General features: G+C 61.8%; 1 protein-coding gene across 2 annotated transcripts in view; it reads right to left on the minus strand.

The window, feature by feature from the left end:
* Window positions 1–2851: 2851 nt before the first annotated feature.
* LOC144988803 (uncharacterized) overlaps window positions 2852–19400 on the minus strand; it is a 31989-nt gene continuing 15440 nt past the window's right edge. For both annotated transcript variants that reach the window (XM_078939772.1, XM_078939771.1), the window contains 2 exons: window positions 4765–5346; window positions 2852–3747 (listed from right to left, as the gene is read on the minus strand). In XM_078939772.1, coding sequence (XP_078795898.1) covers window positions 2911–3747; window positions 4765–5346 — 1419 coding nt within the window. In that variant the 3' untranslated portion in view covers window positions 2852–2910. The remainder of the gene's footprint in view (window positions 3748–4764; window positions 5347–19400) is intronic.

Genomic DNA, 19400 nt, shown 5'->3' on the forward strand with positions numbered 1-19400 from the left:
CTCGAGGAGAGGGCAGCGGGTGAGGCGCTGTGTCCGGCGGAGCTCATCGCGCACAGTGCCTGGGCTCGCCGAACCCGCGACGCAGAAAGACGTCCCTGCAAGGCCGCCGTGAGCGAGTTTGTGCTGCCGCTCAAAATCCACTTCAGGTACTGCTGGCTCTTCTCCGGGATTCCCGTCAGCGATGCGGCGCGACCGAGAGACGCGTGCCTGCCGGGAGTTTTAACAGATCTCGAAAGAGTTCGCTTCAACCGCGTAATGATGTCGGGAGACGGCGATCCCGAATTCTGCTGCGAGGGAAGGCTCTCGGACGTCTTCGGGATGAAATCTTTCTGGCTCACCACCGACGGAAGGTTGGTCGTCGTCGACTCGCCTTTCGAAGACGCCAAGTTGTCTCTGCTGAGGCACCGAAATCTCACGGACGCCCTGGCTCTCTGGGAAGTGCAGCCCGAGCTGTGCTCCCGGCTCACCGAGGACTCGAGCGCTGCGCACTCAGCCTTGATCGGGCTTTGCGGGGACGCGTGCCGCCTGAGCCGAGGCCGCTTCTACAACCTGTATGCCAGGTACCCTTTGCCCGTGGAGAAGCAAAGCGGCGGCCTCGCTTCCGCACCTCCCCAGAATCGTAAGGCCCCCGTCGAGGAATGCGACGTCTCCGCTCGAGAGATACGTTCTGGTCAGGAGTTGCTCTCGATCCTCGCACCTCTCTACGCCACGTATTTCGCCTTGGTGGAGGGGGACCCGGCTCTGGATGAGCTCTGGCGCAGAGTGGATCTCCTCGGGGCGAGGTGGCTGGTTCGAGAAGAGTTTTCGGAGCTGAGCCTCTCCGTCAGGCTGCGCGACAGTCGGTTCGCGAGATTGGCGTTCGCCTGCGCTTTCTTTCTCTCCGGCTGTTGAGCATGGCAGGTCTTTTGGGCGCAGAAACCGCCGCTCATTAATCCTGGACGCTGACCCGCGAAGGCCGCCGTGATCAGCTCTCGCTCCACCGAAGACATGGACCCTCCCAAGTTCGAAGACAAGGAAGAAACGATTAGGTCCATGCTCAGCACCCGCTTTGGCAGCTACCGCGTGGTCTTCAAGCAAGCTGCGTGCGACGTGTGGGTGCGAGGCAGAGATTGCACGGTCCAGTACCAGGTGCGCAAGCGCCCGGACGGGGCCGGGTGGTACGCCTACTCGAAATCCGAGTCCAGAATATTGGGGGAGTCGGCGGAAGACGTGATAAAGCTGTGCGTGAAGGACACGATTTCCGAACAGGACGAACGGGAGGACGAGGTGGTGGGGAAGGAGGACAACGAGGATGAGAACGAGGCGTCGCGGCACGACTACGAAGTGATACGCAAGCTCTTGGAGCGCGAGAAAGACAGCCGGCCCCAGGGAGAGACGATCCCGGACGTCGGGGACTATCGAAGGGCCGGGGGGTGGTTGAACTCGGGGCGGAGATGCGAGGATGGCGACCGATCGACCGAGGACGACGAGAGTGGCGATGAGCGAGACCGCTTGCGGGAAAGCTTTGGCAACCTCAGGCTCGGGGCAACGGATCGTGTGAAAGTCCAGCACCGCCATGCCGCTCGCCCCGTCAGCCCGAGTCTGGCTAACTGGGACCTCGACCCATCCGAAAGACGCTGGCCTGGCTTCCCCCCTCCAGTCCGTCGAGACCTGAAACCCGTGGAGCGCCTCTTCGCCAGGGGAATCCGTTCGATCTATTGTGGTGACGAGGAAGTCACGGATTCGAAAGGTCCATCGGAGTACGACAGCGAAGAGGATGGATACGCGTGGGGCTGCCGAGATAACAAGTCCTGAGCGTCGCAGCAAGCACCCGTACAAGCGCAAGGCAACGGGGCTGAATTTAGAAATTTAGAGTGTGTGTAATAATTTTTTTTTAAATTTTATTTCATTTTCTACCCATTTTCATCGGAACCACTTTACACCTCAGAGCTCCGGTCTATGTTCCGTGGAGATGAACGAGGTCGGACGAGCCTTTCCCGTCTAATTGAGCCCATAAGCAGCATAAGAGCGAAGAGACGAAGCCTCGGTCTTGTCTACTTGTCTGTTTCTGGAGCGTACACTCACACGAAAGCAGTCTGATACAACAAGCCCATCCGCCACTGCAGCAATGTCAACCACTCCAGAACAAGACTTGTACTCCTCGGATGTGACGCGCACCAGGGCATCGTCCTTCACGGTCACAACGGACACTGAATCGTTCACCACGGCCCGCAGTCCCGAAGGAGACGGTGTTGTTCCCGTATTCTCGCCCAGAGAGATGGCCCGCTCGGAGCATGACGGCGATTCGGGCCTTGAGGAGACCGAGGCCGAACCGGACAGCGTCCTTTACCTCCAGCTCTCGTCGAACCCTGGGATCGCAGAGCCGCGGATCGATTTCGAGCCCCCGTCCGATTCATCGGGAAGCGAGATCTACAGCTCCTCCGATGACGATGAGGAAGACAGCAGCATAGAAAATTATGATCGCTACGACCCAGCACTCCGGTGGCACCACCCAGACGTTGTAGACCACATGCGAGGACTGGGCCTGGCCATCGACGAAGAAGGATACTGGTTCGATCCGGGTTCCTTCCCCCTCTTCTCTGAGCCTAAAGGCGTCGTGTTTGAAGACGACGATTGAAGTTCTGCTTGCTGTGTGTGTGTCTGTTCACATTTTCGCTACCATCTTTATCTTATGAGACTCAATAAAGGTTCTGCTATCTGATAACCAGTGTGCTTGGGTTTGTCGAGAGCTCCCGACGCTCGTGCAGTGAAAGGTTTAGGGGGAGCATGGGTTCGAAACCCTAACGCCGGGAGTTTGAAATGGGGGACATAAAATGAAATAAAGAAACGTGACCACCGGCAACAGCAAGCGTTTGAGCCTTTTCCCTTTTCATTTTATTGAGGTGAAACAAAACAAAACACAGCTGCATTTCACGTACAATGAACCTCTCCGCATATTCTCACGGAGCTCTCTCCCCCGTGAATCTCGTCTCTTGTGTGGCAAAGGAGCAGAAACGCGGAGAGCACGTCGTCCCTGGTGTATTCGCCCGCCTTGGACTTTTTGCCTCCGGTGACCACGGTCCCCCCGCCGCCCTTGGCTGACTCCTTGATCGAGACGGCAGCCATTTCCTCCCTCAGTTTGCCCAAGAGCCGCTTCCCGTGCTCTGCGTGCAACCTGTCGGCCAACCTGCTGTCGGGTAGGGAGATGGTGTCTCGGATCTCCAGAGCTCGAGCGGTCGCGTCCGTGGCCAAATTGATACCGCTCCTCGACCTCCTGTACATGTGCACGGCCATGGAGGAGCCGGTTCTCGTGCTGGAGCCGGCGCCCCGAGAGACGCCCAGGGTGGCTTCCACGGCTCTGCCCTTCCCCACAGCCTCGGCCAGCACGGCCCAGCCGAGGGACATGACGCACTCACAGTAGCCCAGATCGTCCCTCTCTATGGCGGACACGGTGCTGAGCACCATGGCCAGTTTGGTCTTGGCACTGACGTGTTTCCCCAGCATGTACCTGGAGTTGACCTGGGACCACTTGCTGTAAAAGAGCACCCTGAAGCCAGCGCGTGCCAGAGCGTGTTCGAGCAGCTCCTTCAGGTCGGCCAGCGCATTCACGTAGGTGTTTTGCTCAAACACCACAACCACCGGCACCTCTTTCCAGTGCGCTGAGGGCAAAAGGACTTTGAGCAGCCTGACGTGAGCGCTCAATAGGGCCGCGTACACCCTGGTGACTTGATCTAGGTCACGTATCTCCAGCTCGTCCAGTGACATGATCTGCAAAGAGACGGGGGAGAAAGCGGGTTTAGGTACTTTGTGGCGAGAAACGAATTGCACATAGGAAACCGCTGGGCGCTCAACACGATCACATTCAGCTTCTTAATCATCATCATCATCATCATCATCATTATCATCATCATCATCACTTGTTGCAATATCACCCTTCGAATAAGACTAAGGTTACGCTTTGTCAACATGTCTTTCTGCCCCGCGTGCCGCAGGGCTCGAAGACAACTCTTGAGCCTGATGAGCATGCCGTGGGAGCTGCTACTCTCCCGGTACGAGTTCATGGTAGCCCTCGCTTCGTTCCGCCGCAACATGGACCTGTTCGTCGAGATGGACATCGGGCAACTGAGGACGGCGTACAGTCAGGTGGTGTCGTTCTCGCCCGCGAGGATACTGGTGACAGACTCGCTCGTCTCTCATTACGTGCTGAGTTCGAGGAACGAGCACTCGGGACGAGAAGCTCTGGCTTCGGCCCCGCGCGTCCCCGTGGAGCTTTCGGAGGCAGTGACCCTTGCCCTCGGAAACAGCGTGCCGAGACGTTTTGTGCACGATTGCATGAGCCAGCATGAGTGGCGTGGGCACGAGGAGATGGTTCTCTCTGCCTTCGCCTCTGCAGAGTCTGTGCGCGGCGGGCCCCTAAAGTACCTGGCCCTGGTAAAGGCCAGCTCCCGGAACGTGGCCTCTCTGCACACGGTGGTGGCGCTCGCCATTACGGGCTGGCTGATGGAGCTGTCGGGGCATAGCGTGGGGAGTTGCGAGTGCGGGGTCTGGGAACAGGCCCTGGAGCTCATCTCGTGCTCCGTGCCAGACGCGGAGACCTCCCTCAGCGTGCAGGACGAGAACCGCGTGAGCGCGTACATCTGCACCCTGATGGACGTGAAGCCCGGGCCCCAGGAGCGAGCTCTTCCCGGGCCGGCTCCCGATTACGGGTACGTTTTTAGAGATCTTCTGGTGTCCGGTTTAGGGGGGACAGAGGAGGAAGGCGCCGATCGTGGGCGGGAGACCTACCACTAGCTTGCCTCCAGCGATCTCCACGGCGCAACACACTCCGGCGCAGGACCTGGAACCTCCCCCGAAGGTTGGGTCCAGACACAAGTAAGCCTTGGTCACGATCGATCGGGCCACGTCTTCCAGGGCCCAACAGTTGTTGGACAGGAACCTGTTGATGACGGAAGCCTCGAACGGGACTGTGGTGTCGGTCTTGATGTCCTCGGACGAAGTGCTGCTGCTGCCTGTGACCTCGCTCTCGAAACCCTTGGGTGAGACCATGTTCATGAGCTCCTTGAGCTGCCCGTCCACCGAAATGTGTTGCGGGCAGTAGACGCCGAGGCAGCAGCAGGTGAGCCCCGGATCCCTTTCGTGGTATGCGCATTTGAAACTCTGAGACACCACGTGGTAAGCGGGGCCTCCCCGGTCGTCGCGGATGTCCGCGACCTTGTTCAGCCAAGGCGTGTTGTTGACGTGGCTGGTGATGTGAACCTGTTTCCGTCCTCTGAACGCGATGTTGGGCAGGACGGCCAGAAGCACCTTGGAATTCACGAAGCCTACTTCGTCCACCAGGATGAGGTCGGCGCTCTGTCCCCTGCTCGCCTGTGAAGAGAGGCAATAAAAATTGATAAGGAACAAAGAAAAGGGAAAGGAGAAGAACACAGAGAAAGGAAATACGAAGGGAGAGGAGGAGAATCGAGAGACGCTAAGGGAAATACGAAGGGAGAGGAGGAGAATCGAGAGACGCTAAGGGAAGCGCCGATGGACCGCTGGCCTTCAGAATTAATAGACGATCCGCAGTGGGTGAGCCACTGCGTGGAGGAGGAATGCGCTTTTGACGACCGATACATCCCGGGCTGTTACGTATGCTCAGCGCACCTCAGCAAGCACTCGTGCTCGGGATTCGACTGCGCCCTCGTGCGGGCTATGGCCGCCCGAGTTTCTTACGCCTCGGCGTCGGGGGAATTTTCCTGCCCCGTGGTGGGGCTAGCCGCATTTCGCAGGGAGGACCCTGACTTCAGGGGGCCCTGGTACTATGGAACGGAGGCGACGGTGGGCTACGGAGCATTGGAAGTTGACCCGCGGACGGGCGGACCTCGCGGAGGTCCGTGGGTCGAAGACCAGTGCGGCGTATCGGCGCGGGTGCTGAAATCCTGCCTGCCGGCCATGATTGCACTTTTCTCCACCATCCTCACGCGGGAATTTGCAGACGAGTACCGGACCGTTGAGCGCGGAGAGGGTCAAGTCCCGTCGCAGCGCTGCCGATGGACCTCTCGAGTGTTCAGGCTCGCGGGCTGTATCGAGTTCCGGACCGTCGGCGAGCGGGTCCGAGCGGACCTAGGAGATCTGGGAACCGTGAGGGACGCCGCTCTCAAAAGCGCAGCCGCCGTGTCCACCCTTTTCTGCTCACCCGAAGCTAGGATCAAGCGCTTCGTGAAGAAAATGGTGAACAAGCAAAGCGACAAGCACTCGAGGAGAGACGGCTTTTACACTCTGGTGATCATGGCCTCTCTTTGCTTCTTCCCTTACTTAAAACTCGCCGTGCTGAGCGAAATGTTCGACAACAGGACCCTGGTGCTCATGTTTTTCGACAAGACCCTCGCCAGGCACAACCAGTGGTCCATGCTCTCTACCAACGTCCACCTGCACGTGAAACGGCCTCAGTTTCAGAGAGCGCTCGCCGACGCCGACCCGGGTAGACTCCTGCCACTGGTCGTGAGGGCCGCCTTGGACGACTACGTTTCTCTATCGGGTCAGAGCAGCGAGCTGAAATGCCTCCCGGCCACAGTAAGGGCCGCGAGCCAGTCCGAGCCTCGCTCGGAGAAAATGGAAACGCGCTCCGATGCCGCTCCCGAGGCAAAAGGGGGATGCCCTCTCCGGCGGGCTTTTACGAGGTCCACAGAGGCAGGGTCGAGGAGAAGAGAATCCGCGTGAGCGACGAGTCGCCCTCGTCGCAGCGATCCAGACAAATCCGCGTGGGATGACGACATGCTACCTTTCGTCCGATGTCTTCGCATCTCACGCTGAACATTGTACCTCGAGGCTGTTGTTTCTCTGCTGTGTTGTACCTACGCTACCTTCAATAAAATCTCCAACGAAAATGTGTCTGATGTGTTGGTTTGCATGCCTTGCCATCTTTTCTACCCCTTCATCCCCCCTTAAGAAAAGAACGGAAAAAAACAAACAAAACAGCGCTTGTTCAAATTCAGGTTTGGTGTATCGGCTTTATTTTCCCAACCATGTCACCCCAATGATACAAAGAAACGATGAAACGAAAGACAACGAAACAAAAAACAAAACAAAACAACAAACATAGAACCAGCAACTCGCACACGTTCCACAGCAGCACAAAGACACAGGAGGGCCTTAGACATCCCCATATCTCTTCTCTTTCAGTTTCCTCCCTTTCTTTCGCTTGGAGCACAGAGGTCTCTTCCATTCCACCCCTTTGCGCCTCGCGCGTTTCGCCTCTCTCGTCTCCACGTGGCCGGACGCGTCCTGCTCCCGTAGGGCCGCGCTCTCCAGAGGCAGCTCTAAGAATCGCAGAGCACGATCCGATTTGAGCTTCTGCAGCGCCTCCCTCTTCCACTGGAGGTTGACCAGGGCGGTCAACGGCGCGTGTCCGAATCGCACCAAAGCGTCGTACGAGCTTTCTGGGTTGGCCCTCGCCAGCCTATCGGCGAAAAATCTCACAAACGCGATCTCGCATCGCAAGCAGTTCCGCGATGCGCTCGAAGGGCACGTGGGCTGAGGCCACGGGTTGGGCCGAGTCCGATCCTCTTTGTCCTCTCGCAGACAGCCTGAATCCAACGTGGTCGTCATCAAACACGTAGATCCCGTCCCGAGACAGTTCCTCGGGCGAGTCTCCCATGAGCACGTATCCATGAGGAAGCTTGCGCAGTGTGCAGTACGATGTGATGTGAGCGAACAGCCAGACCAGAGAAGCGATCTTTCTGTTATAGGGCGTGGGTCTTGTCGTGTGTTTTAGCTGTCTGTCCACTCCCTCGCTCAAAGTCGCTCCGATCAGCGGAACCTTCGCTACCCGAGACACGCTCCTCACCAGGCTCCACGAGGTCTCCACCGACAGCCCCGACGCCACCAGGTGCTTGAACAGAACGATCCTCTCGGCCGTCCCGTTGTACCTGTCCGTGTATCTGCGGACAGGGTCCAGCGAGGCCATGCACACGTATGAGAGCAGTTTGTCATTGGTACCCGTTGAGGCAACGGAGGCCAAAGACAGCTTGAGCTGCTCCACCTCGAGGCCCGCTCGCGTGCGATAGTCCTCCCTCGCCGGGTCGGGGCAACGCGTCGCCAGGAGCCTGGCCCTTTCTCGGCTCCTGTTCAGCGAACCGTAAAAGCGGTGCAGCCAGCGCACGGGATGGGTGCTCAGGTACCTCGGGGCTTCCAGCTCCTCCAGCGTGCGCACGTACGATCGGAGCTGATGAACCACTTCTTTCCCTAGGGCTATCTGTTTGTCCATCTCGTCCCGCCGCTTGATCGACTCCAGCTGCTCGAGGAACCTCACGGACCTCGGGCCACCACCCGTACCTTCCGCGGGCCGCTCCGTCCCGGGAAACGCGCCTCCGCTCGGCCTGGCCCCGGCCACCTCCCCGAAGCCTTCGCTGTTGCCCAAGTCCAGCGCGGCCGACGCGGCAGAGTCCGGGTCGACGGGGGGCTCCGCGCCCTCGTGCCTCAGCGTGAAGTGGCAGCAGGAAAACATTCTCCTGGTTTCTTCCCAAGTGTCCAGGGTAATGTCGGTTTCGAAATAGCACTCAGGGCACTCCTTGGTGTCTGCGACCAGTCTCGGAATCATTGGGTAGCGCAGCACCAACGCGAAAAAGTCCCTGAGAGAGTCCAGCGCGAGCAACGACTCTTCGGTCGAGATTGTGCCGAACTCCCTGCTCAGCCTCGCGTACACCTCCAGGGCTTCGGAGAACGTGAGGGGTTGGCCCGGCCGCCTGGCGATGGCTTCTCCTTCTTCTATGCCTCGCACCGCGAGCCACAGGGTGAACTCGTTCACTCGCTCTCCGCCCGGGTCCGCTGGGGTCGAGGCGGCCGTGCGGGGCTCGGAGAAAGTCCTCGCGAATTCTAGCAGCGTTGCGTCCGCGTGGCCCAGCAGGCGCGCCGCACAGGCTCTGTCGTACAGCTCGGCCACGGACCTCCGAGCCGTCACGGCTCTCGCTTCATCTCTGGAGCCATCAGGGCTTCCAGGGCGCCCGGAACCAGCGCGTTCGCGACGAGCCGGTGACCTTGCCACTCGGCCAGACAAACCATGAGTCCTATCCATCGCGGGTCCCCCGAACACGACGGGTGCTTCACGTCTGACCTGAGCCCCGCCTGAGGCCAGAGGGTTGTTAGTTGAGCGAACGTGGCCGCTCCGCTCTCTGAGAGGAACCGCCTGGGTTCGCCGTAGACGGGTCGCGCCCCGTAGCTCGACGAGGATGGCGATGCGGCCAACTCGCGGTCCAATCTCTCGGGCAGTTCTTCGAACTCGTAGGCCCCTGCCTTCGTCACGATCACGCAACGGGAGAGCTCTCGGGCGCGCTTCAGCATCTCCCCTCTGCCTCCGCGCACCACCAGCGTGACACCGAACCGTCCCGGGGGCGCGTCCGTCGATAGCACGTCGCCCAGCGCCAGAGCGCAAAGGGCCAGGTCCAAGATCTTATCCCCCGCCGGGTCTGCCGATCCGTGCTCAAACACTGGCCTGAGGCCGCAGCCGAACGTCAAAACGGTGTGAACGTGATACGTCAGGGGTGAAAACGAACAGGGTCTGTAATAGCGTACGAGCTTGCCTCTTTCCGTCAGATCGAAATGCCTTTTCCAGGCCGGGTTGGGAGTGGGTGCGAAAAAAACGTGGCCCTCCACGGCAGGGACGTCTGGAACCAATTCGATTTCCAGTCGAGAGTTCAACGTGAGGATACTCGAAAGGCCTCTCTCTCGAAAGTCGCACTTTACTCTCAGGGGCGCGGGCGTTGGTACCGCAGGGTCTCCTTCTTCTCCTTCATCCACAGCTACCCCTTCTAGATCTTGGTCTTCTTCTTCTTCTTCTTCATCCTCCTCCTCTTCTACCCGTTCGTCTTCATCGTTTTCAGCTCTCTCGGTCTGCACCTGTGCATTTCCCGCCTCTGCATTGAGCGTCAGGGAGGCAGCTCGGCGCCTCATCTCGACGAGCGACGCCTTTGTGTCCACCGAATGCCAAAACCTGTCTCGCTTGAGCACGAGTCGACCGTCTGGGCTCCTCTGCCATCTCGGAGGGCTCGAACGTAGACGGGGAAGCCATTCGCAAGGTCCTCGAGCTGGCGCTTCAAGCGGCGCTTCGGTTCCCGACTCCCACCTGAACTTCAGCTCGGCCACCTTTGAGCAAAACGATCCTGGCTGTCTCTTTGACCACGGCGAGGGGTCCTTCCAGGTCTCGGGGCCTCGTATCCCCCCAGGCACTCCGTTCATTTCGCAGAAGGCCATGAGCGAATCTTTGTTGCGCATTCGCAGAGTCTCCTGCTGCTCCTCCGATGGTTCGGCGTCCTCGGGTGCGCTGACGAGCACGTGCAGGCCGGGATCGCCCCGTATCGCTGCGGCCCTTAGGGTCCTGGGCTCGGAATGCAGCACCAAGTTGCCAGAGTGTCTCACCGGTATGACCCCTTTGGACCTTTCGACCAGAAGCGCGATAGCATCGTCCTCCCGCGGGCCGTCCGGACGTGACACCAGGTACCCCGTCCTTCTGCTCCTCAGCACGTCCAAGTCCCTCGGCAGCGCGTGGGTCCAGCGACAGGCGAAAGTCTGCGAGTCTGCCTCCGGGGTGTACACAGTTACGGCGCGACTCCTGAAGGGGCCCGTGGCTCCCGCGAACCAAGCCACCGCGCGCTGCAGGTAACCGTACAGACCGCGTCTCGAGCATCTGATCTCCAGCTCTGCGTGAGTGTTCCCCGAGAGCATGGCTCTCGCGAGCGAGTCGGCGAACTCTCCGGCCGAGCTCACCTCGGCCCGAAAGCTCCAGCTCTCGAGCTCCTCTTCGCCGTCGGCCTCCGGCTCGCGGCCGTCGTCCTCGGGAACCGGCTTCGCGTACCACCTTCCGGGCTCCGCTATTTCGATCAGGCTGGAGATGGGCATGCGAGATTCGCGCTGAAACCGACTGGTGCCTCTATTCGTGACGACGCAGAGGCCTCTGGTCCACCTTCTTTCCGAGGGGCACGTCAAAACGCGCGATCGCAGCACGTCGAACCCTCTCCACTCTCTTGGGTTCAGGGCCCTGGCGTGCCCGTCTGCCATCTCCACACGCCCGAGGCCCTCGCCGGGGCGGCCGTGGTGCGTGAACTCCTCCGGCGGAGCCCCGCAGAGCCATCTGACGATCTCGACCCCTGCGCCCTCCGGGCCCGCGGACCTGGAGCTCCGGGACACCGGGTAGTCTCGCTCCCAGTCGCTCGGGCGCGAGGTCTCGGCCGGGACTTTGGCAAAAGTCCACAGAGCGTCCTTCAGTCTTTCCCAGGAGCTCTCGCTCGTGGCGTAGCCCTCCAACGGATCCCTGCGCCCCCGACGCATGAACATCTTGTCGATGGCGGACGCTTTGTCCAGGCACTTGATGCGTGCCCTGGCCTCGAGCGGCTCGGGAGCAGGCCACGCGGGGTCTTCGTTCGTCAGCGCGTCGGTCCGGAACAGCGAACAGTTCTCCGCGACCACGGCCACGGACTCCAGCCTCTGAACCAATGGGCCTTTGCCCCTCAGGTAGAACAGGGGAGACTCAGAAGCGAACGCCACCGTGTGCCCGTCTATCACGGACATGCCGGGGCGTCTGGCGGACGCCGTCGACTCGGGTCTCGAGGCCCCTTCGCTCGCCAGCCTAAGAAAGCTCCAGTCCCCCAGGCTCGTCGAAACTCTGCCCGGGAAGGTCTCGACCCTCTCGAACACCAGCGCGGGTCCCAGCGTCTCAGAGTACGCCCTCAGGAGGAGGTCTTCCTCATCCCCCCGAGGCAGCAGCTCGCTCCCGGGGCAGAGCTCGGAAGCGCTCAGGGGTCTGGGCTCGCAGCACCTGGCCAGGAGCGGAGCCAGCCTGTGGTCCCGGGAGCAGAGGAAGGCTCCGATTGTGTTGACCCTGAGGCTGCGCGAGTGGCGGACCTCTGCGTCCGTTCCCCTGGTCCAGGCAGACGCACCCCTGTGCCTGCTCAGCGTGAACAGCTTGCAGGCCGGGTGGCAGGTCAGTCTGCAGCTCTCGGCCAGGTGGCCCAGGAGAGCGTGCGCCGGGGGCAGAAGGCCCCGTCCGTGCAGGACGAACTCGTAGTCGAGCATCACGTCACCCCGGCTCATCTCTGGCACGCAAGGGTGCACGGCTCTGTAGAAGCGAGTCAGGCAGGCGCTCACGTCAAAGTCCTTCTCTGCCCCCCTCGTCGCCAGGACTCTCGCGCAGTGGCCCAGCATCACAGCCTCATCCAGGCAGGCTTCGTACGCAGAGCCGCACTCTCCGGGGCACCTGTCGGCCCTGTCCAGCGCGAAGCGCTTAGGGCGCGCGTTCGCCGCCAGGTTCAGGTTGTATTCACGCAGGGGATGGGAGAGGGCGTCCTCCGAGACGCTCCCGCTCGACTCCTTCTCGGCCCTCGCCACCTCGACCGTGGGGAAGAACTCTCCGTCCCCGATGGCGCTGTGGCACTGTCGGTCCGCCGCCGGCGACCTGAGCCACGAACGCGTGTGTGGGGGCTCTCCTCCACACGGGCCTCGAGCGAAAGGCTCGTCTACGGCCAGCTCCAGCTCGCAACGCCCGGCCGTCCGGCGGGAAGATCTGAAAATGCGCGACAGCCTGCGCTCCTCGTAACCCCTGGCCTGATCGCTGCGCACGGCCCGTTCCAGGCTGGACGCGGCGTCTGCTGTGACCGGGAAGCGCTCCAGTTCGTGGCCGGAGCGGCTCCAGATACGTTCCCTCCCTGTCTCCGGGGCGTAATTCAGCTGAAAGTAGCAGTCGGGCGGCGGGATAGTCGAGGAGGCGGCGATTTCGCGCAAGTCCTCGGTGAGCCTCGTGCAACGGGCGCCACCTGATGCGCGGGAGCCCGGGCGCACGCCCTGCGTGTCGGGAATCTTCAGGAGGGCCCTGTGACGGCCGCGTCTCGAGTGAAACACCCCGCAGACCCTCAGTATGTTCAAGTCGGCGGGCCCCAGCGTGCGTATGCCTATCGTGACCCACTTGAAACGAGAGCTCGGCCCGAGCCCCCTCCCGAAAAGGACGATGTGGCCCGTGGTCCTCTCGCAGATCGACGGAGAATCCACGCGGGCCGGCGGATCTGCCTCTTTGATGCCCCTGGCGTCCGAGAGCGGCGCCCTGCTCGGGGTGCCCCGCAGCAGAGCCAGGTCCCCCTCCAAATCCTCGTGCATCGGGCGCTCGGGCGACTCGGACGGCCCAAGACTCGCTAGGCGAGGACAGGTGCCAGGTACGTGCTCTGACACGATCTGCCTGAGCTTCGACAGAATGGAGCAGTCGCTCGCCTCGAAGCGAATGCTGCTTTCCCTGGAACCTCGTTCGAAGCCCGCGTTTTCCATGCGTAGGTAAGAAAGGACCAGTGCCCGCGCCTCTGTCCACTCCAAGGGCCCCGAGAACCATAGGCTCGTCGGTACGTCTGGGCCCGCCAGCCTCGCGAAGACTTCCAGCGCGTACAGCACTGCCGCGCAGCTCGCGCCGTCGAGCTGAGGAGGAGCGATCACGTCCATGCCCCCGGGGATCAGACACACGGCCCGATCGAAGAGGTACGCCTCTGACCTGAAGCCCTGCGGCATGACACCGCTGTACCGAGGGGTCCTGTAGACACGCAACGTGGGCGTCCTGCTTGCAGAAGGTGATCTAGAGTTCCCTCGGACGACCTTCGGCGAGGATATCAGCAGGCGGGGCGCCCCTGGCGCGCCTGTCTCGATCTCCAGCACAGAGTGCCCGCTGGGAAACCATTCGGTGAGCCGTCCGCTCGGGCCTTCCGCAGCTGTCCTCGTCCTAAATCTGCTCTCGCTTTTGCTTTCGGCCTCCCGGGTTTCCCGTGCTGTCGTCTTCCCGCCTCTGCTCACACCTGCAGTGTCCTGGCGGCCCGTGCCCCTTCTGGCGTTCGGACTCGACTTGGGCACGATCACCAGAGCATCCCTGAGAAGGTGCCTCAGCACGGCGACGTGGTCGTTCTCGGCGAGCACCGAGAACGCCAGTGGCGTGGAGATCACCTCCCTCAGAGCCGCAAGGCCGGAGAATGCGCCGTGGCGACTTTCCGCCGTTCCGTCCAGTTCCCGTAGAAATCCCTGCCTCCCGCTGGCGCCGGGGCCTAGCGCGGGCCCCGGGAACCAAGGATCTTTAGGCTCCAGTTCCCTCAGGTCGAACGCGCGGTCGCCTTCTCCGGGTAGCACGCACCGCAGGGCGAACCGCGTCCCCAGCCCGCAGTCGCCCAAGGCAAGGGCGCAGAGCGTGCGGACAACCTCCTCGCGGCAGTCGGGCGAGAAGACGAGGCAAACGCGAGCCTTCCAAGAAGACACCACCTGGTAGAGCGACAGGCCATCTGAAGCGTAGATGATACCCGGGACGACCTCGGCTCCGCTCACGTCCCTCTCCTCGACCTCGTAGCCCACGCTCGTTTCTGGCCACCAGTGGGAAGAGCCGCCCGATTCGATCTCTGAGCGCTTCGAGATCACCAAAGCGGGCTCGGCCCCACCGCCTGCGAGCGCCCTGAAGGCCACGTCCGAGAACACAGACAGGGTCTCCCTGAACACGGCGAATGCGCTGTCTGCGGGCCGCAGCCTCCTGGGAGGACGGGGCTCCGCGAATCGCTGGATGCTCAGCAGTCTTCCATCCTCGTCGGCGGTGATCAGCGCACCGTCACCCAGCCGCGTCGCATAAAGCGTCGACGAGGAGCTCAGGGGGCTCTGGCGCAGGCGCCGCCGACGTTCCTGCTCGTATGCGTGGCGGCACCTCAAACGGTAGCCTTCGAGCCACTGCGGATGAAGGCGGGCTCGCAGGTTTCGACCCCGTGTCCCGAACAGGTAGGCCAGCTCGTCGTCCGAGAGTTCCGCTTTGCCGGCGCAGAGGCACGCGTAGATGTAGCAGATGTACTTATCACACATGCGGACGATTGGCCCCGAACGGCCCCCTCCCAAACGTTTCGGAGGCAAACGGGCTTCGAGGGAGCTGCTCCCGAAGGCTTCTACCCCATGGACATGACCGCGACTTTCTGCTCCGCGTGGAGCCGGGCCGCCGGACATGCCAGCGGATCGCAGCAGGCAACGCTGGTCCAGGCTGTGGAGTCTGCGTTTCGGAGGTATGAGGAAAGGGCTCGGAGGGAGAGCGTGGAACGCAGGGAGCGTGAGACGAGCGGAGGGGAGCGCGGCGAGCGCAGAGCCGGAAGGTTCCCACAAGACGACGTAGAAATGTACACAGAAGGCGAGTCGCTCGATCTGGACTCTCCATCCGAGAGGTCCTTAGTGAACCTGAGGCGCAGCGAAAGCGAAGAGAGCATGTCTGTGCACTCTCAAGGCAGCGAAGGCGAACCTGAGGGCGAACCCGCGGACAAACGCGAGTACAGCATTTCCTGGGTACCCGTGAGACGGGAAAGACGCCGGCGCGAAGACTCTCTGAGCGACGGAGGCCTCGGACCGGGAGATCCACCACAAGGGCCTGCCCGGTGCCTCAAGTGCGAAGCCTACGACGCCCACTGCAAGTCCGCTGCCGAGAGCTACAGACGGACCTTGGGCTGCTACACGAAAACGGTGTCCGAGCTCATGTTGGGCTTTAGAACCGTGCTGGAGAGGTATCCCGAGCTGAGGGTCGACACGGGCGACGAACGCCTGCACTTCATGGTTCAAGCTGCTCTGGGCCGTAACAACCTGGTCCGAGAAATGGTCCGCCTTTCCGCGAGGAGGACTCACGATCGCACGCGTGGGGAGTCCGGGCAGGGAGAGTCCTGTCGAGAGTCTGCGTCGGCGGCGGCGACCGTGTGCGAAGCGCTGAACTCCTGCTACACGGACGGCGAGGCGCTGCGGATGATCCTGGAGCGCTACACCGACCTGTACGTGAGATACATGGAGGTGTGGAGGGGGATGTGCGCAAAGATTTCCAGGGATGTTACGCCGCTGGAATTTGTGGAAATCGTGCGGGACAGACCCGGGGTGAGCCACGGCGAGCCGTGGAGCGAGGCAAGAGCGTACGTGGGTCGCTTGCTTGTCAAGGCGTCTTTGCTGGTGCCCAGGCGCGTCGGGGACGATTGCGCCCGGACGCTCAGGATGCTGGACGTCGAACTTTCCCGAGCCAGACCTCGAAGCTCAGAAGGTCGGGACAGGGTCCTCGTAGGGCACGTGGAAGACGTGCGCGATCTTCTCGACGAGGCAGGCTCCGGCATGTGGAGCTGGGATTTTCACTTGAACGACGCCTACTTTGACATCAGGAGCGACCTGGCGGTTCTCGAGAGCCTAATCGGAATCGGCGACATCTCCGTCAAGAGCCTGCTTTACGAGAGATCCCTACTGATCTCTCAGTTGAGAAAGGTCGTGAGGAACGAAGGCTCTCTGGAGCTCAGCCTGAGCAAGGCACGCGGTGAGCTCACGGAGGCCCAAGCATCGAGGCGCCGGCTTGAGGCCGCCGGCTCCTTCTTCGCGTTCTGAAGGTGTGCCTATGGGGGTGGGACGGGACACGGTAAGATACTTAACGCGGCCGGCAGCGGGCCCAACTCGACCACCCCCCTTACCATGGACGTCGACTGCGATTACTTGACGGTCGGCGGTGTCGACGCTGAACCTGACGGCCGGAATGACCCCTGTCCGCATTGCTCCTCCGCGCGCTCCCTGCGCAGGGCCCTGGTGTACAAGCCAGTGCACCAGGAATCTGATGGGGTCTCGGCATCCATTTCGGTCAGGCCGGTCACCTTCGAGGAGGCTTCGTCCGGCCGAATGGTCCCCTACGTGCTGTCGCACGAGACAAGGTACGGTCGCGGCATCGACCCGGAGGACGGGGACGAGACCGCGCATTACTACACGGTGCGGAACTGCCTCGCCTCGATCCGTGGCAGCGTCCACCTGAGAGACGCGGCGGAATACGGAACCTGGCTGTCAGAGGTGGACCAGTGTGCGGCGGCACTCGGCCGGTTGCGAAGCGCAGCTCACGTCTGCTCTCACCTGCCCGACCTGAAACGATTTGTGCTCGAGCAGAAAAATGACGATGGCCTGCTGCACCTCGCCAGCAAGTGGCTCAGGCGGGGCGAACACGCAACCGTCGGGATCGAGATGTTCGGGCCCTTTTTCGTCGATGTGGCTTTCGCGCCGGTTCTTCACAAGATCTTGAGATCTGACTGGCTCGTTATGCGCAAACGGAACTGTGGCACCTGCAACGAACTGAAACCGGGCTGGGCTCAGGAGTTCTACGACGCTCGCGAGGTCCCGCGCTCGCCAGACAGTGAGATGAGGTTCGTGGGCCACCCGACTTGTCCTTGTTGCAAGCCGGGGGAGGCGAAGGACCTTGGCGTCGTGGCTCGGGCCATTGTGAGGGAGATGAGGCTCTGCGGATACACCCCTTGGTCCGCTGTGCAGGCGGTGCGGCGCTGCGAAAGCTCCATGCTGGAGCTGTCGTGCTCCGAGTGCCGTCGGGTGATTTTTACCCATTGCGCATTTCTCATGGAGTGCGCTGCGGTCGAGGCTTCTCGGGAACGCGACTGGCTGGTCCGCAACGAGGCCGTGATTCAACTGTGCTGGGTCGTTCATTCCCTCCTTCCGCTCGAGAAGCAAGCCGCGTTCCCTGCGACGGACCTTTCAGGCGCCTGCTGCGTATCGGAAAACTTTGCAGAATCAGAAGATGGGGGTGGAGGAGAAGGAGAAATCCCCAGACGAGGAGAAGAAGGAGGGAACGGGGAAGGAGAAGAGGATTTGCCGGCCTGCGAGACGCGCCAGCACGGAGGGGCTGCTGCGATGTACGCTTGGGCTTTTTCGGTGGCCGCGCACTGCGTCGCGTTTCAAACCTACGAGCGAAACGGCTCGCTGGATTTGGAAAAGATCGTGGTGCTGTACGCAAACGATCATCTCCCCATGCTCCTCGACGATCAGGACGCCCGGGGAGAAGGCATCCTGACGACGAGCGTGTCGCCGGACCCCAGACTGTTTGAGACGGCAGCGCTGAACACTGGCTTCGTCTCTCCTGGGCTCGACCCGAGGGATCGCCTCGAGGAGCGGGACATGCGGGTCCCCCCCGCCGGAGAAGTGCTGTACGAGCTCCCTGCGCCGAGGACATTCCGTCGCTCGGGTTCCTGGACCCCGGTCGCCCTGGCGGAGATCCCCAGTCACACCGAGGCCCGGGCTCAGGATCCCGAAGCGATAGCGGCCGCCATAGCGCTTCACTTTCCCAAAGTGTCGCCGTGCGCTCTCGACCGTCTGAGCCTAAAAGTGCCTCGACCCAGCTCGCTCAGGGCTGACGCCAGCTTGTTCTGGCCTGTGTTTGTCAACCCCACAAGGTCCTGCCACAAGCTGTTCAAGGCCCTGGCTCTGCCCGCGTCTCCGAGTCCCGCTTACGCGCTAGAAACGTTGGCGCGAGGATGGCGACGGGTGAAGGACCTCGTGCGACCAGACTCGCCTCTGCCCACCGCCTCTGGAGGGTGGGTCGCTGTGGAGCGCGAGCATTACGAACGTTATTTCGAGGGCCCCCTGGACCTCTTGACGCGCGCAGGGTTGACGAGTGAGAGCGAAAAGGAGGCGATGCAAGAGGCTTTGGCGAGAGGCGTTTTGCCGTGCTTCGCGGCCGAAGGGGAAAGCTTACCCGACTCGCTTGTGAATTCCACCCTGGCGCTATCGTTCGCGGCCAGCGGGTTGAGACTCTCTGCGCCTCGTCACCTTGGAGGAGTAGAGCGGGGCCGGCGAGGAGTAGAGGCGGACGGCCGGTCCGCGGTGAGAGTCACCGTGGCGGGTCTGTTGTACTTTGCGGCGTGGTACGTGCTGGTGTACGGTAACGCTCTGCACTCTCGTCCCAGCGCTCTCGAGGTTCTGGCTCGCAACCCGGGAGGAACGGACGCAGACAGGCACTTGCGTGCGGCCATGGAACTGAAGATCGACCGACGCGCCACGACAGGAGACTGGGGAGAGGACGACGTCGGCCCAGACCCGTCTTGCCGCTACTCTGTCCGCGGGTACAACGACCGCAGCATCGTGAGAGCCATGCTGATCGTGTTTGAGGGATTGCTCGATGCTCGAACCGTGCTGCGCGCGGCACAGCTGTACGTGCCCGAGCTCACGGCTCAGCTGCCTTTCTTCATGGCCCTAAACGTCGTTCCCTGTACGGTGAAGAGCGCGATCGAGGCACGCGACTCGTGGTTCGCTGCCCGCCTAGGCAACGCGGAGTCGTCTCCGGACGACCCGCCTTACGCCTACCTGGGCGACATTGCCCACGGGATTCGCAGCAGTCTGAGAGGCGCCTTAGATCGCGGCGACGAGCGGCCCGTCGCGGCTCCTCCAGCGAGCCTCGACGCTCGAGCCTCAGACCCCTGGCACGGCTGCCTCCTGTCTCTGAGCGAGAGCGACGACGACTGGGGTTCTATCCTCAGTTGCGCGACGCGCGACCTGGAGAGTATGTCTGTTCAGAGCGACCCAGATTGCTGGGAAAACGAGGTGGAACCAGGGAACCAGTACGTCGATTCGACCGCTCGCCATCCAGGCACTGCAGACGGGACGGAACGAGT

Source organism: Oryzias latipes, chromosome 21 (genome assembly GCF_053564925.1).
Source record: "Oryzias latipes strain Hd-rR chromosome 21, Olatipes_Hd-rR_3.1".
In the NCBI taxonomy this organism is placed as follows: Eukaryota; Metazoa; Chordata; class Actinopteri; order Beloniformes; family Adrianichthyidae; genus Oryzias; species Oryzias latipes.